Source organism: Coregonus lavaretus, assembly GCF_964263955.1.
Source record: "Coregonus lavaretus genome assembly, chromosome: 38".
Taxonomy (NCBI): Eukaryota; Metazoa; Chordata; class Actinopteri; order Salmoniformes; family Salmonidae; genus Coregonus; species Coregonus lavaretus.
Genome location: NC_140025.1, coordinates 3,184,870 through 3,209,201, shown reverse-complemented (window position 1 = coordinate 3,209,201; position 24,332 = coordinate 3,184,870). Strand labels below are relative to the sequence as shown.

Sequence of the window (24,332 nt, the reverse complement as noted above, 5' to 3'; positions counted from 1 at the left end):
ACATCACAGAATTGTATCTTGCTGTCTTATTTTGCTTCTGTCTCCACAGTTAGACCCAAGTTTGTCAAAAATTATTAATCTGTACATTATATAGATAGAGGTAAGAAATAGTAACATTTTAAATTGTACAAACAGTACATGTGTGATGGGCAAAAATGACAAAAGTATAACAACATATGTATCCAATAGAGATAAGAGAGATTTGGCTGCAGTATTATACAAATTGACTGGAAATGACATTATTCTCCACTTTCCTTAACATCCTAGCTTCCGATATCTTATTTCATACTACTAACACAGCAGGTATTCCTCAGTCTCTTACTCTTCAAGATGACAAGGTTATAAACAACAACATAAATGCCATGACAGTTTTCAATTAATTTGAGGCCAGGACAAATGTCCACACTGCAGCATTTCAAAAGGTCCTTGTCAAATTTCACTTTCAAAATGTCATTGATTTTCACTTTCAAAATGTAATTGTTGAATTAAAGCAATGTACAGTAGGTATAAAGAAGGAATACCAAGGCAAACATGGTTAGAGTATCTCTCTAAAAGCTTCATGCAAATGACAGTATGAACCCATGACATCTCCCATGAACCCAAGACAAGACAGAACCCATGACCCAAGACAGAACCCATGACCCCAAGACAGAACCCATGAACCCAAGACAGAACCCATGACATCTCCCATCCTTTGTGATACAGTAGCATTTCCTTTAGCAGTTTGTAGGCCAATATGGTTGAAGGTAGGGTCGTGTGTTTGAAAAAGACACTATGTTGGAGCCAATATGTTGACTCCTTTGATGACAGGTTCTCTGTTGAGGTAAGTAGCCCAGTACACTAGGTTAAAGGTTCCAAAGAGGACAGGGAAAACTATCCGGGACATTTTGTCGATTTTACTCACGCTGTTGTAGGTTTTCTTGGGGTCTAGGACTTTGGTTTCGGTTGATCTTAGTTGTATGGAGGTGCTGTTGGAGATGGTGGAGATAGAGATATCCTTAGTGATGTTGGGGGTGTAGTTAACTCCTGCTGTACAGACGTTGTTGGGCTTCTTAGAAAGCACCATAGGGTCCCTTTTCTGTTGAGATAAAACATTTAAAATGTATCATTTAATATTTAATACGGTACTATTTGTGTTGGATGGATACAAATAGACTGTGTTACCTGTAAGCCCACACAAACCTGGGCTAAACGTTTTTTATTTTAACTTAACCATTTCTGTCAGTAATTATTATGCATGTACAGCATCAATGTTTCCATCATGTCATCCCAAAAACACGACCATAGCTCTCTATCACTTTTCAATAGTGTTTCATAGATTGTTTTCCAAAGGGAGCGTGGGATACATGCTGGGTCCCTCCATGGACTCACCTTTGGGTGCTGAGCCTCCATGGCCTTCTTGCCATCCCACGCCCAGCTCCTCTTGGTGAAATAGTTGACGGTGGCAAACTCGATAAGCGCGGAGAACACGAACGCATAGCACACAGCGATGAACCAATCCATGGCTGTGGCGTAGGCCACCTTAGGCAGCGAGTTGCGAGCGCTGATACTGAGAGTAGTCATAGTCAGCACTGTAGTGACACCTGGTAGAAAAACATACAAGTCATGTTCATTAGGACACACAGTGGAAAAGGTTTTCAAACGTTTTGCAACAGAAAAAATTAAACATAGTTCCTTCCTGTTTCAGTCCGTTTTCTTCCATTATATGCCTAATGAACAGTACCTATGTATGATGAGTGAGCAACAGGTTGTAATGTATTATTTAGTATATGGGAATAGAGTGGTGGACATAATCTGTAGTGACGTGTGGAAGCTGTAGACATTCAGGGATCATCAACTAGATTCAGCCCTTGGGCCAATTTGTTCTTGAGCGGATGGTCAGGGGGCAGGAACATAATTACAAATAATTTGTAGACTGCAAATTGACCGCAAGAAGACCAAACAGGTATAATATTAGACTAATACATAATCATTTCAAACCTTGCTTACATTTGCATTCGATAACATACAGTATACACTATATATACAAAAGTATGTTGACACCCCTTCAAATTAGTGGATTTGGCTATTTCAGCCACACCCGTTGCTGACAGGTGTATACAATCGAGAACACAGCCATGCAATCTCCATAGACAAACATTGCCAGTAGAATGGCCTTACTGAAGAGCTCAGTGACTTTCAATGTGGCACCGTCATAGGATGCCACCTTTCCAAAAAGTCAGTTCGTCAAATTTCTGCCCTGCTAGAGCTGCCCGGTCAACTGTAAGCCCTGTTATTGTGAAGTAGAAATGTCTAGGAGCAACAACAGCTCAGCCGCGAAGTGGTAGGCCGCACAACCTCACAGAGCGGGACCGCCGAGTGCCGAGTGCCGAAGCGCGTAAAAACCATCTGTCCTCAGTTGCAACACTCACTACAGGGTTCCAAACTGCCTCTAGAAACAACATCAGCACAAGAACTGTTCATCAGGAGCTTCATGAAATGGGTTTCGATGGCCGAGCAGCCGCACACAAGCCTCAGATCACCATGTGCAATGCCAAGCGTCAGCTGGAGTGGTGTAAAGCTTGCCGCCATTGGACTCTGAAGCAGTGGAAACGCGTTCTCTGGAGTGATGAATCCCGCTTCACCATCTGGTAGTCCGACGGACGAATCTTTGGCGGATGCCAGGAGAACACTACCTGCCCGAATGCATAGTGCCAACTGTAAAGTTTGGTGGAGGAGGAATAATGGTCTGGGGCTGTTTTTCATGGTTGGGGCTAGGCCCCTTAGTTCCAGTGAAGGGAAATCTTAATGCTACAGCATACAATGACATTCTAGATGATTCTGCGCTTCCAACTTTGTGGCAACAGTCCTGTTTCAGCATGACAATGCCCCCGTGTATAAAGCGAGGTCCATACAGAAATGGTTTGTCGAGATTGGTGTGGAAGAACTTGAGTGGCCTGCACAGTGCCCTGACCTCAACCCCATCGAACACCTTTGGGATGAATTGGAACGCAGACTGCGAGCCAGGCCTAATCGCCCAACATCAGTGACTGACCGCACTAATGCTCTTGTGGCTGAATGGAAGTAAGTCCCCGCAGCAATGTTCGCAGAAGAGTGTAGGCTGTTATAGCAGCAAAGGGGGGACCATATTAATGCCCATGATTTTGGAATCAGATGTTCGATGAGCAGGTGTCCACATACTTTTTATGGTCATGTAGTGTATCTCTCTATTATCCGTGGGAATACTTTGGAATAGATTTCCAAAATTAATATCACTTAGAGCTGTTTTGCTGGTGTTTTTACAGTCTTTTATGTCCAACAATAAATATATTTAAAAAACGATGTACCGGTATTTATTTTTGCTCAGAAAACTTGGGGGGCCAAATAAAATCACCCCGCCAGTTGGGGAACTCTGCTGTAGACGTTCAGAGGTTTTCTAGGGACAAGAGAAAGGTGGTCATCACCTGTGATGTCTATAATTGCCTGAAAATCTATTTCATATTGGCATCATCATGGATGATACAGATGATGGTAGTTTAACCAGGTCGTTACTGTTAAAGATAATGTGTTCTCAATTACTTATCTGGCTAACTAAAGGTTTATATAAAAAATCTAACAGGATTCATAAAAATTGTGATGATTGTATGTGTTGGGTGACGGGGCAACACATACTGTCAATTTTGAGTTGAAAGTACACTTTTAGTTAAGAGTTGATCCAAGTGGTTGTGTTGCGGTCATACTAACCAAAGACGGTCCTGGCAGGTACAGATTCACGGTTGAGCCAGAAGGACACCTGGGACAGGATCACGGTCATGAAGCAGGGCATGTAGGTCTGAATGACAAAGTAACCAATCTTCCTCTTCAGGTAGAAGTGACACATCATGACTGTGTACTGTCCTGTTGGTTTAGAGGACAGTGAGAGAAAGATATGTTCATTATTGCAGTTGTAACAATGATAGAGATATGCAGTAGACAGAGATAGTGAATGGCAAAGTCATCCTGCATTTTTATATCATTGTATTATATTTGATAATTTTATCGAATTTTATAATAATATGCATTTTTGTAAAAATGCATTTTCAAGCATTATATAAAAAAGACATGACAATGATGCAACAATCGCCAACAAATATAATTATCAAAGAAAATAACTATGCAGTTAAATAAAATATTATATAAAATGGCGTCGCTAAAACATGTATGTTTCACACTCAGTAATGTGACAGTTGCTGTATGAGGTAAATGTGTAGTGGTAAAAAAGCGGAGAGAAAAAAAAAACATAATATCCTGTTAACCAACTGAAGATTGCATTTGAAGCTTTTAAAAAATCCTTTCTAGCTTTCCACAGCCGGCGCCTGATAAACTATAGAAAATCCACTGATGACTGCTGCTTTCTCCAGGCAAAATCGGATTTTTGTATCTCACTAATCCCCTGTCACAATCTGCATCCTGCCATCAGGGAAAACGCTAGCTCAGTCCTGCCCACTCACTCAGCTCGGCTCTGCTCTGCTGTGCTCTGGCCTCGCATACTCGACAAGGACACGACGCTACCAAATATCCAGCGACTGACGGACAGATATCTACACACCTTAGCTCCTAGTTAATCACTATTCTTCAAATGGGTGTGATGGAGGGGGGCTGACCTTCTGCCCCATGGGAAGTTTGTGATTCTGTGAGCCAAACGGATGCAGGGCCAACCAAGGCACCATCATGTCTCCAGCCCCAGAAGCCCCAGCTAGCCGGTGTCTCCTCGGCCCACCGGGGAGACACCCATGACTCCTAGCCTCTCCCTGCCCCGAGCGAGCGACCAACCAACCGACCGACCGGGGACCGATCCTCCATCCGGACTGTTTGCCGTTGATGCATGGAGCCCGATGAGACTCATAGAGGAATGAACATGTACCTTTGGTGGATTTTACTGCAAGGATTTTGGTGTGTCTATGGGGAACTTCCATTCATTGCAGACAATAACGCAGCCATGTTGGTCAACTGGTGAGTACTAAGGCAACGGTGGTCCCAGAAAGTACTTGAAATACTTAAGAAAATTGAACTTACATGTAAATATGCAAATATAATAAAACTAAAACTGGACTAGGCTGGGTTTGGGGATTGTGTCCAAAGGAGATATTGCATAAAGGCATACTGTTCTAAACCCAACTAAGGAACTCCATTTTGCAGGATAAACTCTATTTCCCTCTTTTACCGAACAGTGTACTATATCATTTTAGGGGAGTACAGTATTTATTTTCAGTGTGGTTTGCTGTAAATTTACTGTGAGGGGGTATAGGATGTCATGTCCCTAAACCGAGCTGTTGCTAATCTCATCTTGATTTAGCCATAGAGGGATTGTACCTAAGATTAGGCACATGCTAATTCAAGACCGGCAACAGAACTGACCCACTGGAGTCCCACAGGGACAGTGAACTCTACAGACTTGGCCCTGGGCCAGACAGACAGCCTACGGCCACCACCTGACCTCCTCAGCTCCCATTTGTCACTGCTGCCAAGCAGAGCGGAGCAAGTGGAGGAAAGGAGAGCCACGGGAACACACTTTTAGCTAGCGGGCCTACTGAAGTCCGGGGTCAGTCAACAAATGGACTATAGCTTACACTTTACAGCGGCCCTGCAGGGAAGCTTATAGGATCCCACTGCTGACTTAACAGGCAGGGGGAGTTGTAGTTCTTAACCATGATCAAGGGAGATTGCCATGGAGGGACTGTCCTGATTCTCCTCTCCTTTCATGGCCAAAGAGTTAAACGGATATGATGATGACTCTGACTGGGCTGGATGGTTTCAGCCATTCTACGCACAATACCAGGGGAAATCCACACTTTTAATAGCCATTCTGCAGACAGCAGCTGAAGTGTATTACAGTTCCGCTTTACATAAGGGAATTAAGCCATTCAGTCCCACGTGTCCCAACCCGGGAGCCTGGGATGTCCAATCCCTGCGGGCGATGTGATGTCATCCTCTTATGCAAAGCCTGATGGTCCATTCGATATTAACCCTCGACTCCCAGGGAGCTCAGGACATGAATAAGTGTGTTCCTGTTTAGCCTAAGGGACAGCTGGCTACTTCCCTTCCTTTCCTGCTCTTGCTCCTTCTCCAAAATATTCATTTCCCCCCCTCTAGCCTACAGTGAAGTACAGTGGAGTTTGGAGAAGTCAGACTAAAAATGACATTGTAAGGAACAGGATACTTTCCCCAAAATATGAATTTCCCCAACTTAATCCTTAAGAGTCTACTGACGCACCCGTGCGTCAATCTAAGTAACGTAATATCAAAATCCCCAGCGAAATCCGTCAGTTTAAGCTGGAGACATTTGCATGGGCTGCGTCTCAATCCACCACATCCGTCTATGTTAGCCGTATGCACCTGTGGTGGAAGGTGGCCGAGCTACAGCTGTGTTTTTCGGACCATGAGGCATCCCGGTCTTCGGTCTTCTCACCAAAACATCTGTAGCGTCCGAACGGTTTGGCCTACCAACTAATATGACCACTCTATGGAAAGATGAGACCCTCTGTTTTGCTCTACTACCGCCACAAGTGTCAAGGGACTCGTCTGAAGGTAACCCATACAAATGAATGGAAATATGGAGGTAGTTTTGTGGCAACAAAAATAAGGGTTTAAATATGTGTCCAAAAAAACACAAATATTTCCTGAGCTTATGTCTCCTAAATACAGGACAGACACTTCAAAACCTTTTTTTTGGACTGTCTTTTTTGCCATTTATGAATGTGTTATTCAATGTGTTTCTATAGGCTATAGCAGTTAAGGCCAAATTCAATATTTTATCAAATATTTTTGATAGATATTTTTTGATACCTAAAGGTATCAGGCTCAGGCTACATTCCATTCCATTCCAACATCCATATGTGCATATCAATCAGAATGCATGCACCTAACACATTGCTTCATTCTAGGGTAGTATGCTACTGTGGATATTGGAAGAGAGCCGGGACAGGTTTGTGAGTATACACCTCACCTCGACTGGTGTAGATGTCCTCAGAGCCTGCGGTCTGGCCAATCAGGTGGTACTGGTTGAGACGGGATCCGTCTTCTGCCACCACTACAGACTTGGCAGGACCAGTTTGCCAGAGGTACACCACCTCAGAGACTGGATAGGCATCTGAAAGAGAGAAACAGGACACTTTGAGGATGCTAATGAGATATTATACAGGCCAGGGCACATATCAGGAACTAGCAGGTCTCAGACCAAAATCATAGTTGAAGCTCAGATGTTGAGTGAAGCGATCCTAGGACGAAGCTATTACTAGGACTAAACGTGCTTCTGGCAACACAATCGGAGGCCGTTGTTGTGTACGCATGAAATGCATGCTGGGAAAGGAACAGAACAGTTTGTTACGTATCTCCAGGACACCAGGTTCCTCATATTTTACTCTACTAGTGGTTTGGTGTTCTAGTTGATTTATTTAGCAAATGCAAAGGCCCAGAGACAAAAAGTTGCTTCTGATCCTGCTGTGTTGAGTACAGCTAGGCACCCATTGAGTTTGTGGATTCGTCAGTTATGTGGTGAATGGTTTTCTCTCTAACAACAGAGTTTAAGAGACAACACAGCTATACCCAATCTCTTTTCCTTTACCATAGTAGGAGAATCCACCGGAAGCTGTACAGTATAGTGTAAGGGACTGCCAGCTTTGCCCCTTTGGAGGCATCAGGCTTAGATTGAGCTGTGGTTGAGCACATGTTTCCAACGCAACACAGCTTGTTAATCACACAGCCACAGTGGCTGATTGGAGCTGACAGTGTCGGCTAACGCTGACCCCGAGGTCTGGTCCAAATGACGCCTCTGCCAGAGCAGAGAGGGTCATCAGGCATCGCGACATATAGAAAGACACGGACGCATTCGCAGACAGACGGACAGACAGATGGGCAGGCAGACAGGCAGACACACACACACACACACACACACACACACACACACACAGCAACACCAGATTCAGATTGTAGCCTACTAGTTTTTCGCTCAAATCTGTGATCTGTAATCAAATTATTTCACAATTAATCTAAAAGCGAATGATTTCTCTTGTCAGCTCTCTGTGTCGATTTTCCACCCTTAGGACCTCATCCCTCTTACCTAGAGGATTACAGGAGGGTCCAGTGTGGAGCTCCCTCTAAAGCTGGGGCTAAGCTCTAAAGACTCATTACATCCACAAGGAGTTGCATTGGCTCCTCTCCTGAAACACTGACTCAAGATAGAATACAAAGGCTTGTCAACCGTTAGGATCTCTTAATAGGCTGGATCACTAGAAGAGTCTGGATGGATCAGTAATACAAAGTTCAGGTCAGGTCAGCTATAGTTTACTGTAGCCTGGTAGGGCATGTCAAATATGAACTATGAACCAAAATATGAAGATTAATTTTGGAGATCTGTTACAATCAGAAACACACTTTTTACACTACTCATGACAGACAGTTATCATTTGAAGTACAAACATACCTATTTTTCCTTTTATATTAATTAACAAAAGTATTGTTACTATCGAATTTCCAATAATCTACCCAGAAATATAATATGCACATACTACACTGAACAAAAATATATATGCAACATGTAAAGTGTAGGTCCCATGTTTCATGTGGTGAAATGAAAGATTCCAGAATTTTTCCAAACACACAAAAACCTTATTTCTCTCAAATTTTGTGCACACATTTCTTTACATCCCTGTTAGTGAGCATTTCTCATTTGCCAAGATAATCCATCCACCTGACAGGTGTGGCATATCAAGAAGCTGATTAAACAGCATGATCATTACACAGGTGCACCTTCCGCTGGGGACAATAAATGGCCACTCTAAAATTAGCCATTTTGTCACACAACACAATGCCACAGATGTCTCAAGTTTTGAGGGAGCATGCAATTGGCATGCTGACTGCAGGAATGTTAACCAGAGCTTTTGCCAGTTAATTTACTGTTAATTTCTCTACCATAAACCGCCTCCAATGTCATATTAGAGAATTCGGCAGTACGTCCAATCGGCCTCAGAACCGCAGACCAAGTGTATGGCGTCGTGTGGGCGGGCAAATTGCTGATGTCAACGTTGTGAACAGAGTACCCCATGGTGGCGATGGGGTTATAGTATGGGCAGGCATTAGCTATGGACAATGAACACAATTGCATTTTATCGATGGCAATTTGAATGCACAGAGATACCGTGAAGAGATCCTGAGGCCCATTGTCATGCCATTAATCTGCCGCCATCACCTCATGTTTCAGCATGGTAATGTACAGATTAGGGCCTAATGAATTTATTGCGTTTGACTGATTTCCTTATATGAACTGTAACTCAGTATATTTCTGTTCAGTATACATTCAGTACAGTGATCTTACTCCACCTTGCATCATATGTAAAGTAAAAGGGTGCACCTTTAGGGTAGTCAGTAACTTACTCTCGGGATTCAGGAAAGCACTGGCTAGGACAGTACCTGCAGTCCAACAAAGAGAACTCAATCAAGTGCAGATGAAGGATTTACGCTTTATCAGAGGTGTTAACCTCATTTAAACTGACACAACTCGCAAGCTGTTCCTCTCCTGAACACTGTCACTGCTGGAACACTGTTGGATATTGATGTGAAACCACACCTGTCCTAAAAATACAGTGCCAACATTCTGAGTGAAACCATAGAAACAGCACCTTTCCTATCTGCTATCAATTTGAGGCCTAGGTCTCTTTAAGTATGCAGGGAGATGCATAGGGAAGTGGATAGAGAGGAATAGAGGACCAGTCAGAACCATGGGGAATGAGTGGAGGTACAGATATAGGATCTTCATTTGAGCCAGTTTGCTACAGCAGGAACATAATCCTACAGCAACAGGACATTTGAATTGTTATTTAGATTATAATTAATGGACATTTTTGTAGGGGTTGACACTATTTTTCGTAAGGTAAAATCAAGTCTGAAATTTCAAAGTGGAAATTACAAACTTCAGAAGCCTTTTAAAACCTCAAATAGACTACGTTTGACATTTTCTGCATTGCAGGAAAGTTCTCCTGCAACAGGGTGATCAAATTAATATCCTACATCTGTATAGAGTCCTCAGCTGTATATAAAATAAAAAAACACAAAGGCCTAGACAAGCAGGGAAGAAAGGGATGAACCACAGGAGCCTGGAAGAAAGAAAGGGAACACTGAGAGAGAGAGAAAGAAAATGTGAGGGTGATTCATGTTCTTCAAGGCTATACACTGTACAAGTCTACTTCATTTCTACCTCATTTCCATGTTCCATGTATTTTTATTTATTATCTTTCATTTTTTAAATAATTATGGATGAAAAGAATAACTGTAGTTTAATCCCCCGGATGACAAAGTGTCTTTCTGGATTAAAGAAAATAATCAAAATGAGGTACACTGTGAATGTTTCCAGGGACTAAACAAGTGTTTCTCTCCCTAGTTGAAGGAGGAAAATGAAAGGCATTTGTCATGTAAGGACTGTGTGTGTGTGTGTGTGTGTGTGTGTGTGTGTGTGTGTGTGTGTGTGTGTGTGCGCGCGCGTGTGTGTGTGCGTGTGTGTGTGTGTTGGGTGGGAAGAACAAAGAAAAAGAAAGTGATGGATCAATGTAAAGTGCAGTAACTAAGCAACCAAGCTCAATAGCACATCATAGCACTTTGCTGTAGTACTGGTACTACTGGCCATGCCTAGTGGATGGCTGTTTACAGTCAGACTTCTTGGATGGCTTTAGCCAAAAGCCGGGGCCAAAATGTAAAGTTGGGTGGGTTTAGAAGCATGAAGGATTATGACGCGGGGGGATACCATGATTTAGTAGTAGAGCTAAAGGATTTGGTAGGCGGGGCCTGTCACTATGCCAACTTTGCACCAGTGTGCAACGCTTTACGCCAACCTCTTCCTGACTTTGAGATTGCACGGTACACACCCATCTATTACATAACATGAACATTAGGAGTTGCTGTAGATGAATGAGTGAATGGATGAATGGATGAATGAATAAACAAATGAATAAAATAATGAATGATGAACAAATGAACAAATGAAATAAAGGATGGATAGATTTGATACCATCTTTGTTTGCATACTGTCCACGCACCCATACATCTTAATCTGAAAACTTTAGCCATCTACTGTACCTGTGAGGAGAGTGTGCTAGTACCTAATAGTAACAGGATGGTTTTACAGCAGCTAAAACCATCCTGTGATTTTACTTGACCATGGGAATAGAAAAGAGCTACATCGTGTATAGAGCAATGTACTGATTGAGCCTTGCCTGAAGTGTGCAACCCATTTAAATCAGCCTCGTATTTCAAGAGGCTGTGTGTGTGTAGGTCCCAAATGGCACCCTATTCCCTATATAGTGCACTACTTTTGACCTGGGCCCATAGGGTTCTGGTCAAAAGTAGTGCACAAAATAGGGAATAGGGTGCCATTGGGGACGCATGCAGTCCTCTATACTCTCCATCTCTCCACCTCTCCACTCCATGCAGATAACCTTGGGTTAGTAATGCATGGATAACAATAGAGAATCCAGCTCCTAAAAGCACTTCAGTTCGCCACAGCTTCGATTGGTTGAAGACTGAGAGAGACTTGAATGTCATCATTCCACAGACTTCAAATACTTTTATTTATTCTTTATTTTTTTATTAGTCATTTAGCAGACGCTCTTAATAATAATAATAATAATAATATGCCATTTAGCAGACGCTTTTATCCAAAGCGACTTACAGTCATGTGTGCATACATTTTTAGGTATGGGTGGTCCCGGGGATCGAACCCACTACCCTGGCGTTACAAGCACCATGCTCTACCAATTGAGCTACAGAGTGCATACATTGTTTTGGGGTTTTTTCATACTGGCCCCCCGTTATTTCTGTATCATGATATAGTTTTTACATCAATTTAACCATTTTATGAATTTAGATGTGGTATGGTGTCAAAGGGGCAAATTATTGATCTGTAATGTTTTTTTGCTGGTGATTTCAATATTTTACTGTTCCTAGTTACGAGTCAATCTTAAAAAGAGTGTCTGCTAAAATGACATATACAGGTATATCTTTTTTTAAAAAATCTATGGTGTATCAATACAATATACAGTAGTAAGTCAAACAAAGCATAAGCAGGAGATCCCATGTCTCAAATATGACGTTGCATTAACCACTGAATGATGTCTTAGCAGCAGCAGCCTGGTCAGGACAGACATTTCCCATGCGACTCCACAGACCTATACAAATGTAGGATCTTAATTTGTGCCAGTTTGCTACAGCAGGACATTTTTGGAGGGCTTGATACATTTTTCATTAGGGCAAATCAAGTCTGACATTTCTAAGTGGAAATGACAAGCTTCAGAAGCCTTTTTAACTCTCAAATACACTACAAGTTTGAAATGTCCTGCAACAGTTCTCCTGCAACAGGGTGCTCAAATTACAATCCTCCCCACACACACTACCACATCCATCCTGCTTATCATGAACATTATTTGATAAGACTTCGTTTTTATGTGCCGCTTGAAAAAAGGTAAACTGTGGGCCAAGAGAGTTAAGGCAAGATACACATTCCATCATCCTTCATATCCCCTGTGAGCTGGGCTGCAAAGGAAAGCAGTTTTATCTGGTGGTGAAGTGGGATGTGTGGGAGATGGAATGAGAAATAGAGCCTGTGGTCACAGTGCTCAGACAACTGGTTATACTGTAGTAACTGTATCGGTATGCTCTGCATGTAAATGACTCAAATGCAAATATTTTTTGAGTGTCTGACCTTTTTCGTTAGGGCAAATCGAGTCTGAAATTTCAAAGTGGAAATTCTAAACTTTAGAAGCCTTTTTAAAACTAAAATACACTACAAGTTTGCGTTTACTGCTTAGCAGGAAAATTATCAGCAACAAAAGAGTGATCAAATGAAGATCCTACAACTGTAGGGGCAGTCGAATCAGCTAGGTAATCTGGCTATATACGTCCTATGGTGTGACAAAGGGTTTTCTATAGTGTGACACGGCGTGACCCTGCTCAGGGCATTCTTATTAGCTTCCCTGGGACTATCCATCTGTGGTGTCCCCGTCTAAAAGGTCAAAGTACAGCTGAGCTATTTCAGGCCAGCACTTAAACCAGACAGGCAACACCCACACCAACCCCCCTTGCCCCAACCCACAACACTTCAGGAGAATCTTAACATAACAGGATGAGATGCTTAGCCGCAGATGCTGGTGTGACTGCTGGATACCACAGTACAAGCGTTTTCCAGTTCTGGAAATCCTCTGGGTTTAGGAACTTAGGGTTCTCAACTTGAGAGGGGGTTGAGGGGTCTCAACTAACTGTTGAGAATTAGAATAGTAGCTGTTGGCTGGGCTCGCTGCCTGTGCCATTAAACCCCTACAACTTATCCAGAACGCTGCAGCCCGTCTGGTGTTCAACCTTCCCAAGTTCTCTCACGTCACCCCACTCCTCCGCACACTCCACTGGCTTCCAGTTGAGGCTCGCATCTACTACAAGACCATGGTGCTTGCCTACGGAGCTGTGAGGGGAATGGCACCTCCTTACCTTCAGGCTCTGATCAGACCCTACACCCAAACGAGGGCACTACGTTCATCCACCTCTGGCCTGCTAGCCCCCCTACCTCTATGGAAGCACAGTTCCCGCTCAGCCCAGTCAAAGCTATTCTCTGCTCTGGCACCCCAATGGTGGAACAAGCTCCCCCATGATGCCAGGACAGCGGAGTCACTGACCACCTTCCAGAGACACTTGAAACCCTACCTCTTTAAGGAATACCTGGAATAGTATAAAGTAATCCTTCTACCCCCCCCTCCCCCACCCCCCATTAAAAAGAAAAGGGAAAAAAAGTGGTTGTCCACTGGCTATCATAAGTTGAATGCCCCAATTTGTAAGTCGCTCTGGATAAGAGCGTCTGCTAAATGACGTAAATGTAAATGTAGAATACACCGGGTGCAATTTCGAAACTTGGTTGTGCATAAGCAGTTTTTTTCTTGTTGTGCCAGTCACTGACAGTCACTCAATTAGTAAAAAAAAAAAAATGTAATTGGTAAATAGGTCTAGCCAGCTAGTTAAACTTGTAGTAGTGGCGGCAGGTAGCCTAGCGGTTAAGAGTGTTGGGCCAGTAACCGGACGGTTGCGGTTTGAATCCCTGAGCCGACTTGGAGAAAAATCTGTCGATGTGCCCTTGAGCAAGGCACTTAACCATAATTGCTGCTATAAGTCACTCTGGATAAGAGCGTCTGCAAAATGTAAATGTTGTAATCATGGCTGAATTACCGACCAGGCACGAAGGGCCATTGATTTTGTTAGTCAGTCTCACTCAAATATCATATTAACATTGCATAAGTCATTGCAAAATGTGTCAAATGTCCATGGCAAAATGAGTAGAATTGCATAGAATTAGTTATACAATTGCTAAATGTTCTCTCTGCCCTATGGCAAAATGTGTAGAATTGCAGAAAACATGCTTTAAAATGGCAAAAAATTATCTATGCCCCATGGCAAAATGTGTAGAATTGCAGGAAATGTACTTTAACTCTTTAACTTTTTCTCTCCGCCGTCAAGGGGGGGGGGGGGCACTAAAATGTTTTTGCCAGCGAGGTATGGGGGCCCCCAACCAAATCTCGCTGAGGGCCCCAAAAGGCTAGGGCCGGCCCTGCCTGACCATAGTCTGCTTTTAGGTCTAATTGGTAAATGATAATACAACCTTGGGAGCCCTGGCGAGGTGGTGCAGTAGGATATCCCAGGTGCTGAGGCCACAGGCCGCGGGCCAGGTTACCAAAGGTAATTAAGGGCCAGGTTACCAAAGCTAATTACGGACAAGCAATTTGATTAAAGGATTGATAAACCTTTTGACCCTCCACCTAAGTTTAACTGAACCAGGTTTAGCTCCTCCGGTTTCGTGATTCAGGTCATTCCTTATTGCGATTGTGGCTGGATTCTGTGTTCTTTCCTTGTTCCATATGTACATTTTAGTCATTTAGCAGACGCTCTTATCCAGAGCGACTTACAGTTAGTGAGTGCATTCATTATATTTTTCATACTGGCCCCACGTGGGAATTGAACCCACAACCCTGGCGTTGCAAACGCCATGCTCTACCAACTGAGCTACATCCCTGCCGGCCATTCCCTCCCCTACCCTGGACGACGCTGGGCCAATTGTGCACCGCCCCATGGGTCTCCCGGTCACGGCCGGCTACGACAGAGGCTGGATTCGAACCAGGATCTCTAGTGGCACAGCTAACACTGCGATGCAGTGCCTTAGACCACTGCGCCACTCAGGAGACTAGCTAGATGTACCATCCTACAGAATACTGAGCAAGCTCAATTGTCTCTTTAGAGCAATTGATTTGGTAGTTTACTGAGTTGGAGGTTTGAACGAGGTATAAATCGTGCTGTCATTGACTCATACTCAGATCATAAGAAGTCTGGGCCTAGTAATGTTTATATGTATGGGATCTGTGCTGTTGTATTATTAGTGTGGCAAAGTGTAATACACTAAATATCAACACATGGAATTTTACTCACAGCTTCCAAACTTCAAAGGGCAAGCATGAGCATCCATTGGGAAGTCCTCCAACTGCATGGGACACTCCGCTGATATGGTTAACCTAGAGAAAGGTACAAAAGATCAAGACAATAAACACAAATCCCCTACAGATATACTACATATAATAATCCTGTTTATTTCAAATCCAGTGCCGCCGTCATCATCAACATCATCATCTCCTGTGCTTAGGGTTAGTTGCATAGATCTCACAATGCCTGTACGATTACATCACAGGCAGATTTGTCCTTGTAGTCCTCATCATTTCTTGACAGAATCACCAAGAATTCATCCTGAGCCAAGCACATGGCATTACATAGATTATACTGCCATCTTGTGGTGATTGTATTATTTGTGATTTCCCAGCTGTGGTTCACGTCAAATTCCCCATGTATGTCAAGATTGTATTCACAGAGAACATCTCCACAAAGTAACCACATATACTGATACAAGTAAATACAATGATATAACAATGAAATGAGGCCACCTCTAGTGCCTGAGGACAATATGGACTCAGGTTGTGTTCACATCATTACATCATTATTCAATGTTATTACTTTGCTTATATTGTGTCAAAAACAGCTGACGTGTTTTAAGATCTTTTCGGATCATATGAAGACCAACTCTAATTCTCATTGGTCTGTATTGTGAACAGGGAAGGCTGCCATCATGTGGTTACTAGAGAAACTGCGGGAATGGAAATAGAACGACCTGATTAGCTGTCTAACAATGGAAGTGAACTGGTATACAGGTATGATTAGCTATATCCTAATGTAGGTCCATGCATAGAGAGCTGCCTTTCTCCTTTACAAAATTAGGGCTACATATTCCCCCTCAAGTTACATGTAACAGGTGTCATCTATTCTAAATCATCCCCTTTAGTCCATTTCTTGCATTCACAATACTGCATTTGTCATATTGCACCTGCATTTGTTGCGTGATTAACATTATAACATTTACGTGTAATGTGTTGATGTCACCAGTGCACCTCAAAGGAATGAACATGTCAAAAAGACTGCAATAGTTTCTTAATATGCATATGTCATGCATCAGAGCATTACATTACTAGAGGTACAGTTTGCTATGGAAATAAGAATACTATTTGATTTTCTCCTGCTTCAACCTATTCTGCAACATCATATAATGGGGTGCAGCCTGTTCTTGTTAAACTCATACAGTATGATGGAAATGGAGCAGAACACTGTATGAATTATTTGTGGCGACAAATGTATGACTTGCTCTGAAAACGCTGTTGCTCTCGGGCTAATGTTTCAGAATCGGGGGGTGAGAATGCAATCACATTTAGTCATTATCTCCACTGGAGAGAAGGAGCTTTCCCCTGATGTCGGTGGATTCTGAAAGGCTGGGCCATGCAATAAATCTAGGTAGCGCGCTAATCTCTTTCCTGGTAATGGAAATACATTAGGAGACAGTAGTAAAACTGGACCGACCGATTAAAAGCAGAAACGTCCTGATGTTTCATTTCCAGAGTCGTTGGGAAATCTATTACCTTTTAAAATTATGGACCTGTTATCTGCTTCTTCTTCTTTCACTCATCAGACTTTGATTACAGTGACGCCGATGCCTGATCGCGCCGAATAGGGCCAGGTCACGTGGCTATAAGGGGTTAATATGGTTAATCTATTTCTCTTGCATCTATTATTTGGCATTAGGATGATCTTAGTGGGTGGTATTGATCTGGGATAAATTATACCTCCTGAGATGATACCAGGAAGTCCTGATCTATTCGTATGATTGCTATTGGTTGTCATCACTTCCTGTTCCTGTCTATTATGAATTCAAGGGGGAATATTTAATCTAACGTGCCACATATTGGTCAGTGTTCCATAACATACAAAGTACAGCATCACAAAGAACAAAATAACAGAAAATCATCTGAGTCTACGTTACCCAGAGCTGGGCTGAGTAAAATAGCTGTGCAGAGGCTTTTGTTACCTCCTACACACACAACAATAACCAAACCAGTTCAGGGCCATTTGTGAATCGTGGCTGGCTGTATTTCAGTGAGCATAATGTTTGTTTCTCAGACACAAAGCTCAGATATTATCCTCTATAAGTCTAAGCCTTTGGGTGGGGTGGGGGTGGTGGAGGTTCATCTAAGCTAACATATGGAATTGTTTTAAGATGGTCATACCATGGATCATTTAGCTATTTGATTTGGAATTGTAGGACCCCTGTAGGTATTCCCAAGTAATATATAGAAAATATTTGATAAGATATTTAATTTGGCCTTCACTACTATAGCCCATAGAAACGCAATGAATAACACATTCATAAATGGTCAAACAGACAGTCAAAATAAAAGGGGAATACGATTTTGAGTGTCTTTCCTATATCTAAGAAATATTTTTGTTTTTTGGATACATATTTAACCCCCCTTTTTTTTGTTGGCACAAAACTACCTCAATACTTCCATTCATTAGTTTTTTACCAGCTACCTTTAGACGAGTGACCTTTAGACAAGATGTTTTACATCCAAAACGGAGAACATCACCGTGTTCGTGAGAATCTCTCCTTTCCATAGTGGGGTCATATTAGTTTGTAACCCAAACGGTTCTGACGCTACAGACGTTTTAGTGAGACGACCGATTTTCGGGATGTCCCATGGTCTGACAAACACTGCTGTAGCTTGCCACCTTCCACTGCAGATGCGGAATGCTGATATAGGAGGATGTGGTAGATTGAGATGCAGCCCATTCAAAAAAACAGATATCTCTAGCATAAACTGACAGATTTTGATAGAGATATTTTCATTATGTTACTTAGCTTGATGCACGGGTGCGTCAATAGACTCTTAAGGATTATGGTTCAGGGCCAGAGTTTTTCCTTTAAGGATTATGGTTCAGGGCCAGAGTTTATCCTGGTTACACCACATGGTCAGAGCCCAAATTCTAGGATGTATTCAGGTGAAACATTCAGAACGTTGCAGATAGAAATGTGATGAATGATTCCTGATTTAGAATGGCAGACAATCCTATCTCTGTTCTACACAATACCTTTCTATCAGATAGAAATGTGATGAATAGACCTGACACTATTCCCCGTACTACATTACAGATACTCCTATATGTTCTATGTGATACATTTCTATCTGAAATAGTTGTGTAACATTGCACCATACTGAACAGGCCCGTGGTTGGTACCTCATTGTGTAGAGCAGCGTCCCGTCATCTTTCAGTCTCAGTAGCTTGTTGGGTGTGGTCATGTTGTGGGCGATAGACTTTTTCCCGTTGAGGAAGAAGGTGTCTGGGGTCCAGATGTTACTGGCCAGGAGGTTGTTCAGAGGCAGCATCTCCATGGGTCCTTTGAAACAAAGGCGCTCATCTTTCCAGCTTTGTCGGAAAAACACGTCGATGGTGTATTCCTAAGGAAAACATGGTATTGATACATGGTGATAACACTCAGAGTCAAAACCCATGGGGCCAATTACGTGGACACATACAGATCTGCTATTTTAATGTCATCACTCTGTTGACTCAGAGAATGTTCCTGTGCAGGAGGAAATGCAATGTCTATTGTACCTGAGGTTAAAAAGGTTTCAAAGTATTTTTATTTGTTATTTTATTTTTCTTGATTATTTTCCCCTAACCCTACCACACCTCCCCTAATTGGAGTAAACTAATGAACAACAACACTTAGGCTTCTACTTCCAGCTTATACATGCCTTTGGAAAGTGTTCAGACCCCTTGACTTTTTCCACATTTTGTTACATTACAGCCTTATTCTAAAATGGATTAAATAAATAGGAATCCTTTGCAATCTACACACAATACCCCATAATGACGAAGCATAAACAGGTTTTTAGAAATTTTTGCTAAATACAAATAAATAATATCTTATTTACGTAAGTATTCAGACCCTTTGCTATGAGACTCAAAATTGAGCTCAGGTGTATCCTGTTTCCATTGATCATCCTTGAGATGTTTCTACAACTTTATTGGATTCCACCTGTGGTAAATTCAATTAATTGGACTTGATTTGGAAAGGCACACAACTGTCTATATAATGTCCCACAGTTGACAATGCATGGCAGAGCAAAAACCAAGCCATGAGGTCGAAGGAATTGTCTGTAGAGCTCTGAGACAGGATTGTGTCGCGGCACAGATCTGGGGAAGGGTACCAAAAAATGTCTGCAGCATTGAAGGTCCCCAAGAACACAGTGGCCTCCATCATTCTTAAATGGAAGATGTTTGGAACCACCAATACTCTTCCTAGAGCTGGCCGCCCAGCCAAACTGAGCAATCAGGGGAGAAGGGCCTTGGTCAGAGAGGTGACCAGCAATCAGGGGAGAAGGGCCTTGGTCAGGGAGGTGACCAAGAACCCGATGGTCACTCTGACAGAGCTCTATAATTCCTCTGTGGAGATACGAGAACCTTCCAGAAGGACAACCATATCTGCAGCACTCCACCAATCAAGCCTTTACGGTAGAGTGAAGCCACTCCTCAGTAAAAGGCATATGACAGCCCACTTGGAGTTTGCCAAAAGGCACCTAAAGACTCTCAAACCATGAGAAACAAGATTATCTGGTCTGATAAAACCAAGATTGAACTCTTTGGCGTGAATGCCAAGCGTCACGTCTGGAGGAAACCTGGCACCATCCCTACGTGAAGCATGGTGGTGGCAGCATCATGCCGTGGGGATATTTTTCAGTGGCAGGGACTGGGTGATTAGTCAGGATCGAGGCAAAGATGAACGGAGAAAAGTACAGAGAGATCCTTGATGAAAACCTGCTCCAGAGCGCTCAGAACCTCAGACTGGGGCGAAGGTTCACCTTCCAACAGTACAACGACCCTAAGCACACAGCCAAGACAACACAGGAGTGGCTTCGGGACAAGTCTCTGAATGTCCTTGAGTGGCTCAGCCAGAGCCCGGACTTGAACCCGATCGAACATCTCTGGAGAGACCTGAAAATAGCTGTGCAGCAACACTCGCCATCCAACCTGACAGAGTTTGAGAGGATCTGCAGAGAAGAATGGGAGAAACTCCCAAATACAGGTGTGCCAAGTTTGTAGCGTCATACCCAAGAAGACTCAAGGCTGTAATCACTGCCAAAGGTGCTTCAACAAAGTACTGAGTAAAGTGTCTGAATACTTATGTAAATGTAATATTTCCCAAAAAAATTTTTTTATAAATTAGCAAAACATTCTGAAAACCTGTTTTGCTTTGTCATTATGGGGTATTGTGTGTAGATTGATGAGGGAAAAAAAACAATTTAATCAATTTTAGAATAAGACTGTAACCTGACAAAATGTGGAAAAAGTCAAGGGGTCTGAATACCTTCCGAAGGCACTGTACATTTTACGGACACAATCTATTTTATAATAGTTCTCTTTTGTTTGTTTTTACTCCTATCCTTCCTCTTCCCTCAACCCCTCCCATCTATTTCTGAAGACCATCCATATTGGATTTCTATTTGCCATGCATTTTTGTGCTGTGATGTTCCACAAAAGTTCTGAACCTTTCTATTCTCATAGTTTCTACAGATTGGGTGATTTGAAAAGTCATAGTCAATCGATCAATAATATAATAATACTTTTAGCAAAAAAATTTATCTTTAATTTACAATCTGTAGAAACTGTGAGAATAAAAAGGTTTTAAAGTTTGTAATTTCCACTTTAAAATGTCAGACTTGATTTGCCCTAATGCAAAATGTATCAATGCCTACAAAAATGTCCATTAATTATAATCCACATAATAATTCAAATTTCCTGTTGCTGCAGGATTATTTTCCTGCTGTGAGAAACTGGTCAAATTAAGATGTCAAACTGTAAACCTAGTCCTGGACTAAAAAATAATGTTTCAGTCCAGGACTAGGTTTAATCTGGATCTTGGAAACTGGCCCATGATGCATTTCTTTATAAAATATTGATTAATGATTTAACAAAAAACGATGAATACATGTCATTATATGCATCTAGGATAATTGTCTTGTGTTCGTAACATTTACAGGAGGGTGTGATGTTGCTCCTATCGCAAGATATTACGTTAATGGACGTCATTGAAACAATGCATAATGAAATGGGCTGTAAATTGACTCACCATTTCAGTATCTGAAACTGGGCCAAAGCTTGTGACAAATATATTGGTTTTGATCTCCGTGACCTTTTCTGTGGATAGAATGGGATTTGGAATATGACCGTGAACATGAAGAGACAGGGTACAGGAACAAATTCAATTTATGAATAATCATCATAGAGATATCCGTTAGAAATCTTTACTGCCTTCAATGACAGAAACCATTCTAAGGAAGTGAGTGCAGCTCTATTCTCCAACCACATTTGGCAAATCCATGTTGGATGTATCCATGTGTTACATTAGCGACATTATAAAAGAAGATTTAGAAGGGTAAAAAATGGATAAAACATCATTGTAAGACCAAATCGGTGGTAGAACATTTTATTTTCTCTAAGAGATGCAGGATATTTCTATCTTTGACTCCCTCTCTCTCTCGTCTGAATAGAGGTCTGGATCTCAAGGTTACTTTTTGCAGATGGAGGTGGTGGTCGTGAGGAGGGATGTGTGATATATGGCGTGTTGGCAGTGCAGTTCCTTCTCACTTAGGATTGATCTATTACTGTGATTGCTTTGCTCTTGGAATATATTCCAGTCAATGCAATGCTGTATATTAGAACAGTCTCTTTATTTTTCTCACTGAATCCAAGAAGTCTAGCGAGTGTGATTTTACAGAGGGGGAAAATGCTATGCTGGATCACAAATTATGTATGAGGCTAAGCATTGGCATACCGCAGATTCGCGAGGCCCCCCCCCCCCCCCACAAGGTCCGAGCAAGTTTAATAGCTAATCTCATGCTATTCTACACATTTTGCCATGAGACTGAGAGGAAATGTTGCAGTTTTAAAGCTAATTTACTAAACATTTTGCCATGGCTTATGACATGTTCATATGCTATCTGGGGGGGGGGGGGGTGTTCCCAAAGCATATAGTTGGTCCCACATGGGGTCACACAGCGCATCTCGGAATGGAGCGCAGTTCACTATGCATTTATCATCTCATCAGCTGGTAATTTGTGTCTTGTGACAGGTCAATTTGTTGCAGCATAACCTGCATAGCCTTTAGGCTACAGTAATAGCTTTGCTTTAAATCAGTGCGCATGCATGCACACTCTCTCAGTCTTTCTATTTCTCCATCAATGCCATTCAAATTGCAAAAAAAAACAAAAATACATTCAGTATGAATTCAAACAAAGACAAACTGTACGTTCAAACAGAAACATCCACATTTCACACTGTATTTAGTTATATGAATTAATCTACTGCATCAACATGCTACAATGGTTCTGCTGCACCTGGCTTGAGTGCACTCTAGAGAAATCTAATGTCAAATAAGGGATTTTCCAGAACACAAAAGTATTAATGAATGACATTTGCCCCAAGAAAATGAATACTTACGCATTGTATTGTATTGTACTGTATTGTATTGTACTGTAACCTCTAGTGATATGAGTTTGGATCAGAGTGGTCTGTAAGTCGGTATACATTACCTCCAAGTCCTGGTCTGAGTCTGTTGTCATAGCCGTCCAGGAGTCCGTCCAGTATCCGTGTGAAGATGGTGATGTTGTCATTAGCCTCTGCCTCTTTCAATGCCTCTGCTGTGGTCTGGCCAAGACTGAGAAAGACAGAACATCAATCAGGCTGGTTAGGACTGCTTGACAAGGCTAGTGTTGATGTAAATAAGCCACATCATAGTTGGATATGTACAGTATATCTACTGTTCAAATTAGGATTAATGCAGTGAATAGTCAGATTGGATTGTAAACGTTTCACTTACCTCACTTGCCAAGTTATGCACACCAGCAAGACAGAGATCCACACATGTTTCATTGTTGAAAAGCGGTGCATTTTGTCCTCTATGTCTGGAATAACAACATTTAATCCACGATCAGTACTTTCAGTAGTATGTATTGTCATCATACTTCCACTCCTACTTCTCCTTCTCCTCCTCCTCCTACACTATACTCCTACCAGACTAGTATTACTAGAGTACAACTAATACTATAGCCACTAATGATAAGTACTTTGGTGTTGTACTGTATCCCACCCTCCCCCAATACACACACCTGACCACACAGTTTCAACTAGCAGTCCTATAATGGACCTACAAGAGTAATCAGTAGGCTAACCTTGATACAATAACAGTTTGAAACTGTGAATATACCAATCATCTCTTTATACATTCCTGGCCCATGTCCTTGTGTGCATTCATTTTGCCCAATGCTAAACACTTTGTTGCAGCAGTATTATAACATCTCTCCTTTTTGCTGCAACTGTTCGTGTTCGCAGTAGCATTGTATTGGTGATCCTCACTGCGTATGCATTCGCAAGCAGTGCAATAGGTTTTCAATGTAGGCTAATGATGTACCCTCGCAGATCCCACCCCCAACCCACACCCTACTCATACCCCCCTAAAAAAAACGAGGGAGGGAGGGTGGGGGTGCTTCTGATGCCATCCTCATGCATAAAAGAGGGTTGAAAATCAATTACCTGTAGGGAGAGCCATCATCTTGATTTAAATCCAGGTTAGAAAAGGGATAGAAAACACGCAGCAATGAAAGTCAGGGTATGTTGCTGCTCCTTCAGAGGGATATAGATGTACTCCGTTTAGATTTGCCACCGCAGGCAGTCTCGATCGTGTATTGTTCTCTCCTGATTTGCTTGACTGACTTCCTACTCATATCAAGCCGATGTTTGCGTCTTGCCCTACCACCTCCTTCGCGCCTTTTGGAGATGAGAGGTTTTAATGCCGAGCCCTCATCTTTGGTTGTGACAACAACGTTTTTCGTGTTACATACCCTTGGTCTCAATTAATT

The 24,332-nt window shown here is 42.2% G+C and overlaps 2 protein-coding genes across 2 annotated transcripts in view; one reads left to right on the top strand and one right to left on the bottom strand.

The window, feature by feature from the left end:
* Positions 1-772: 772 nt before the first annotated feature.
* On the bottom strand, positions 773-23,346 carry LOC311112478 (gamma-aminobutyric acid receptor subunit alpha-5-like; the record flags this gene model as incomplete). The annotated part of the gene is made up of 9 exons (XM_084155614.1): positions 773-1,078; positions 1,372-1,583; positions 3,724-3,876; positions 6,965-7,108; positions 15,466-15,548; positions 18,649-18,869; positions 21,545-21,612; positions 23,007-23,131; positions 23,294-23,346. 9 exons carry the CDS (start codon positions 23,344-23,346, stop codon positions 773-775), a joined length of 1,365 nt encoding a protein of 454 aa, XP_084011740.1.
* The window catches only part of gabrb3 (gamma-aminobutyric acid type A receptor subunit beta3), a gene marked incomplete at both ends in the record, with an annotated part of 47,343 nt that continues 27,854 nt past the window's right edge, over positions 4,844-24,332 (top strand). Inside the window, one exon of the mRNA XM_084155528.1 lies at positions 4,844-4,971. Coding sequence (XP_084011654.1) covers positions 4,844-4,971 — 128 coding nt within the window. The remainder of the gene's footprint in view (positions 4,972-24,332) is intronic.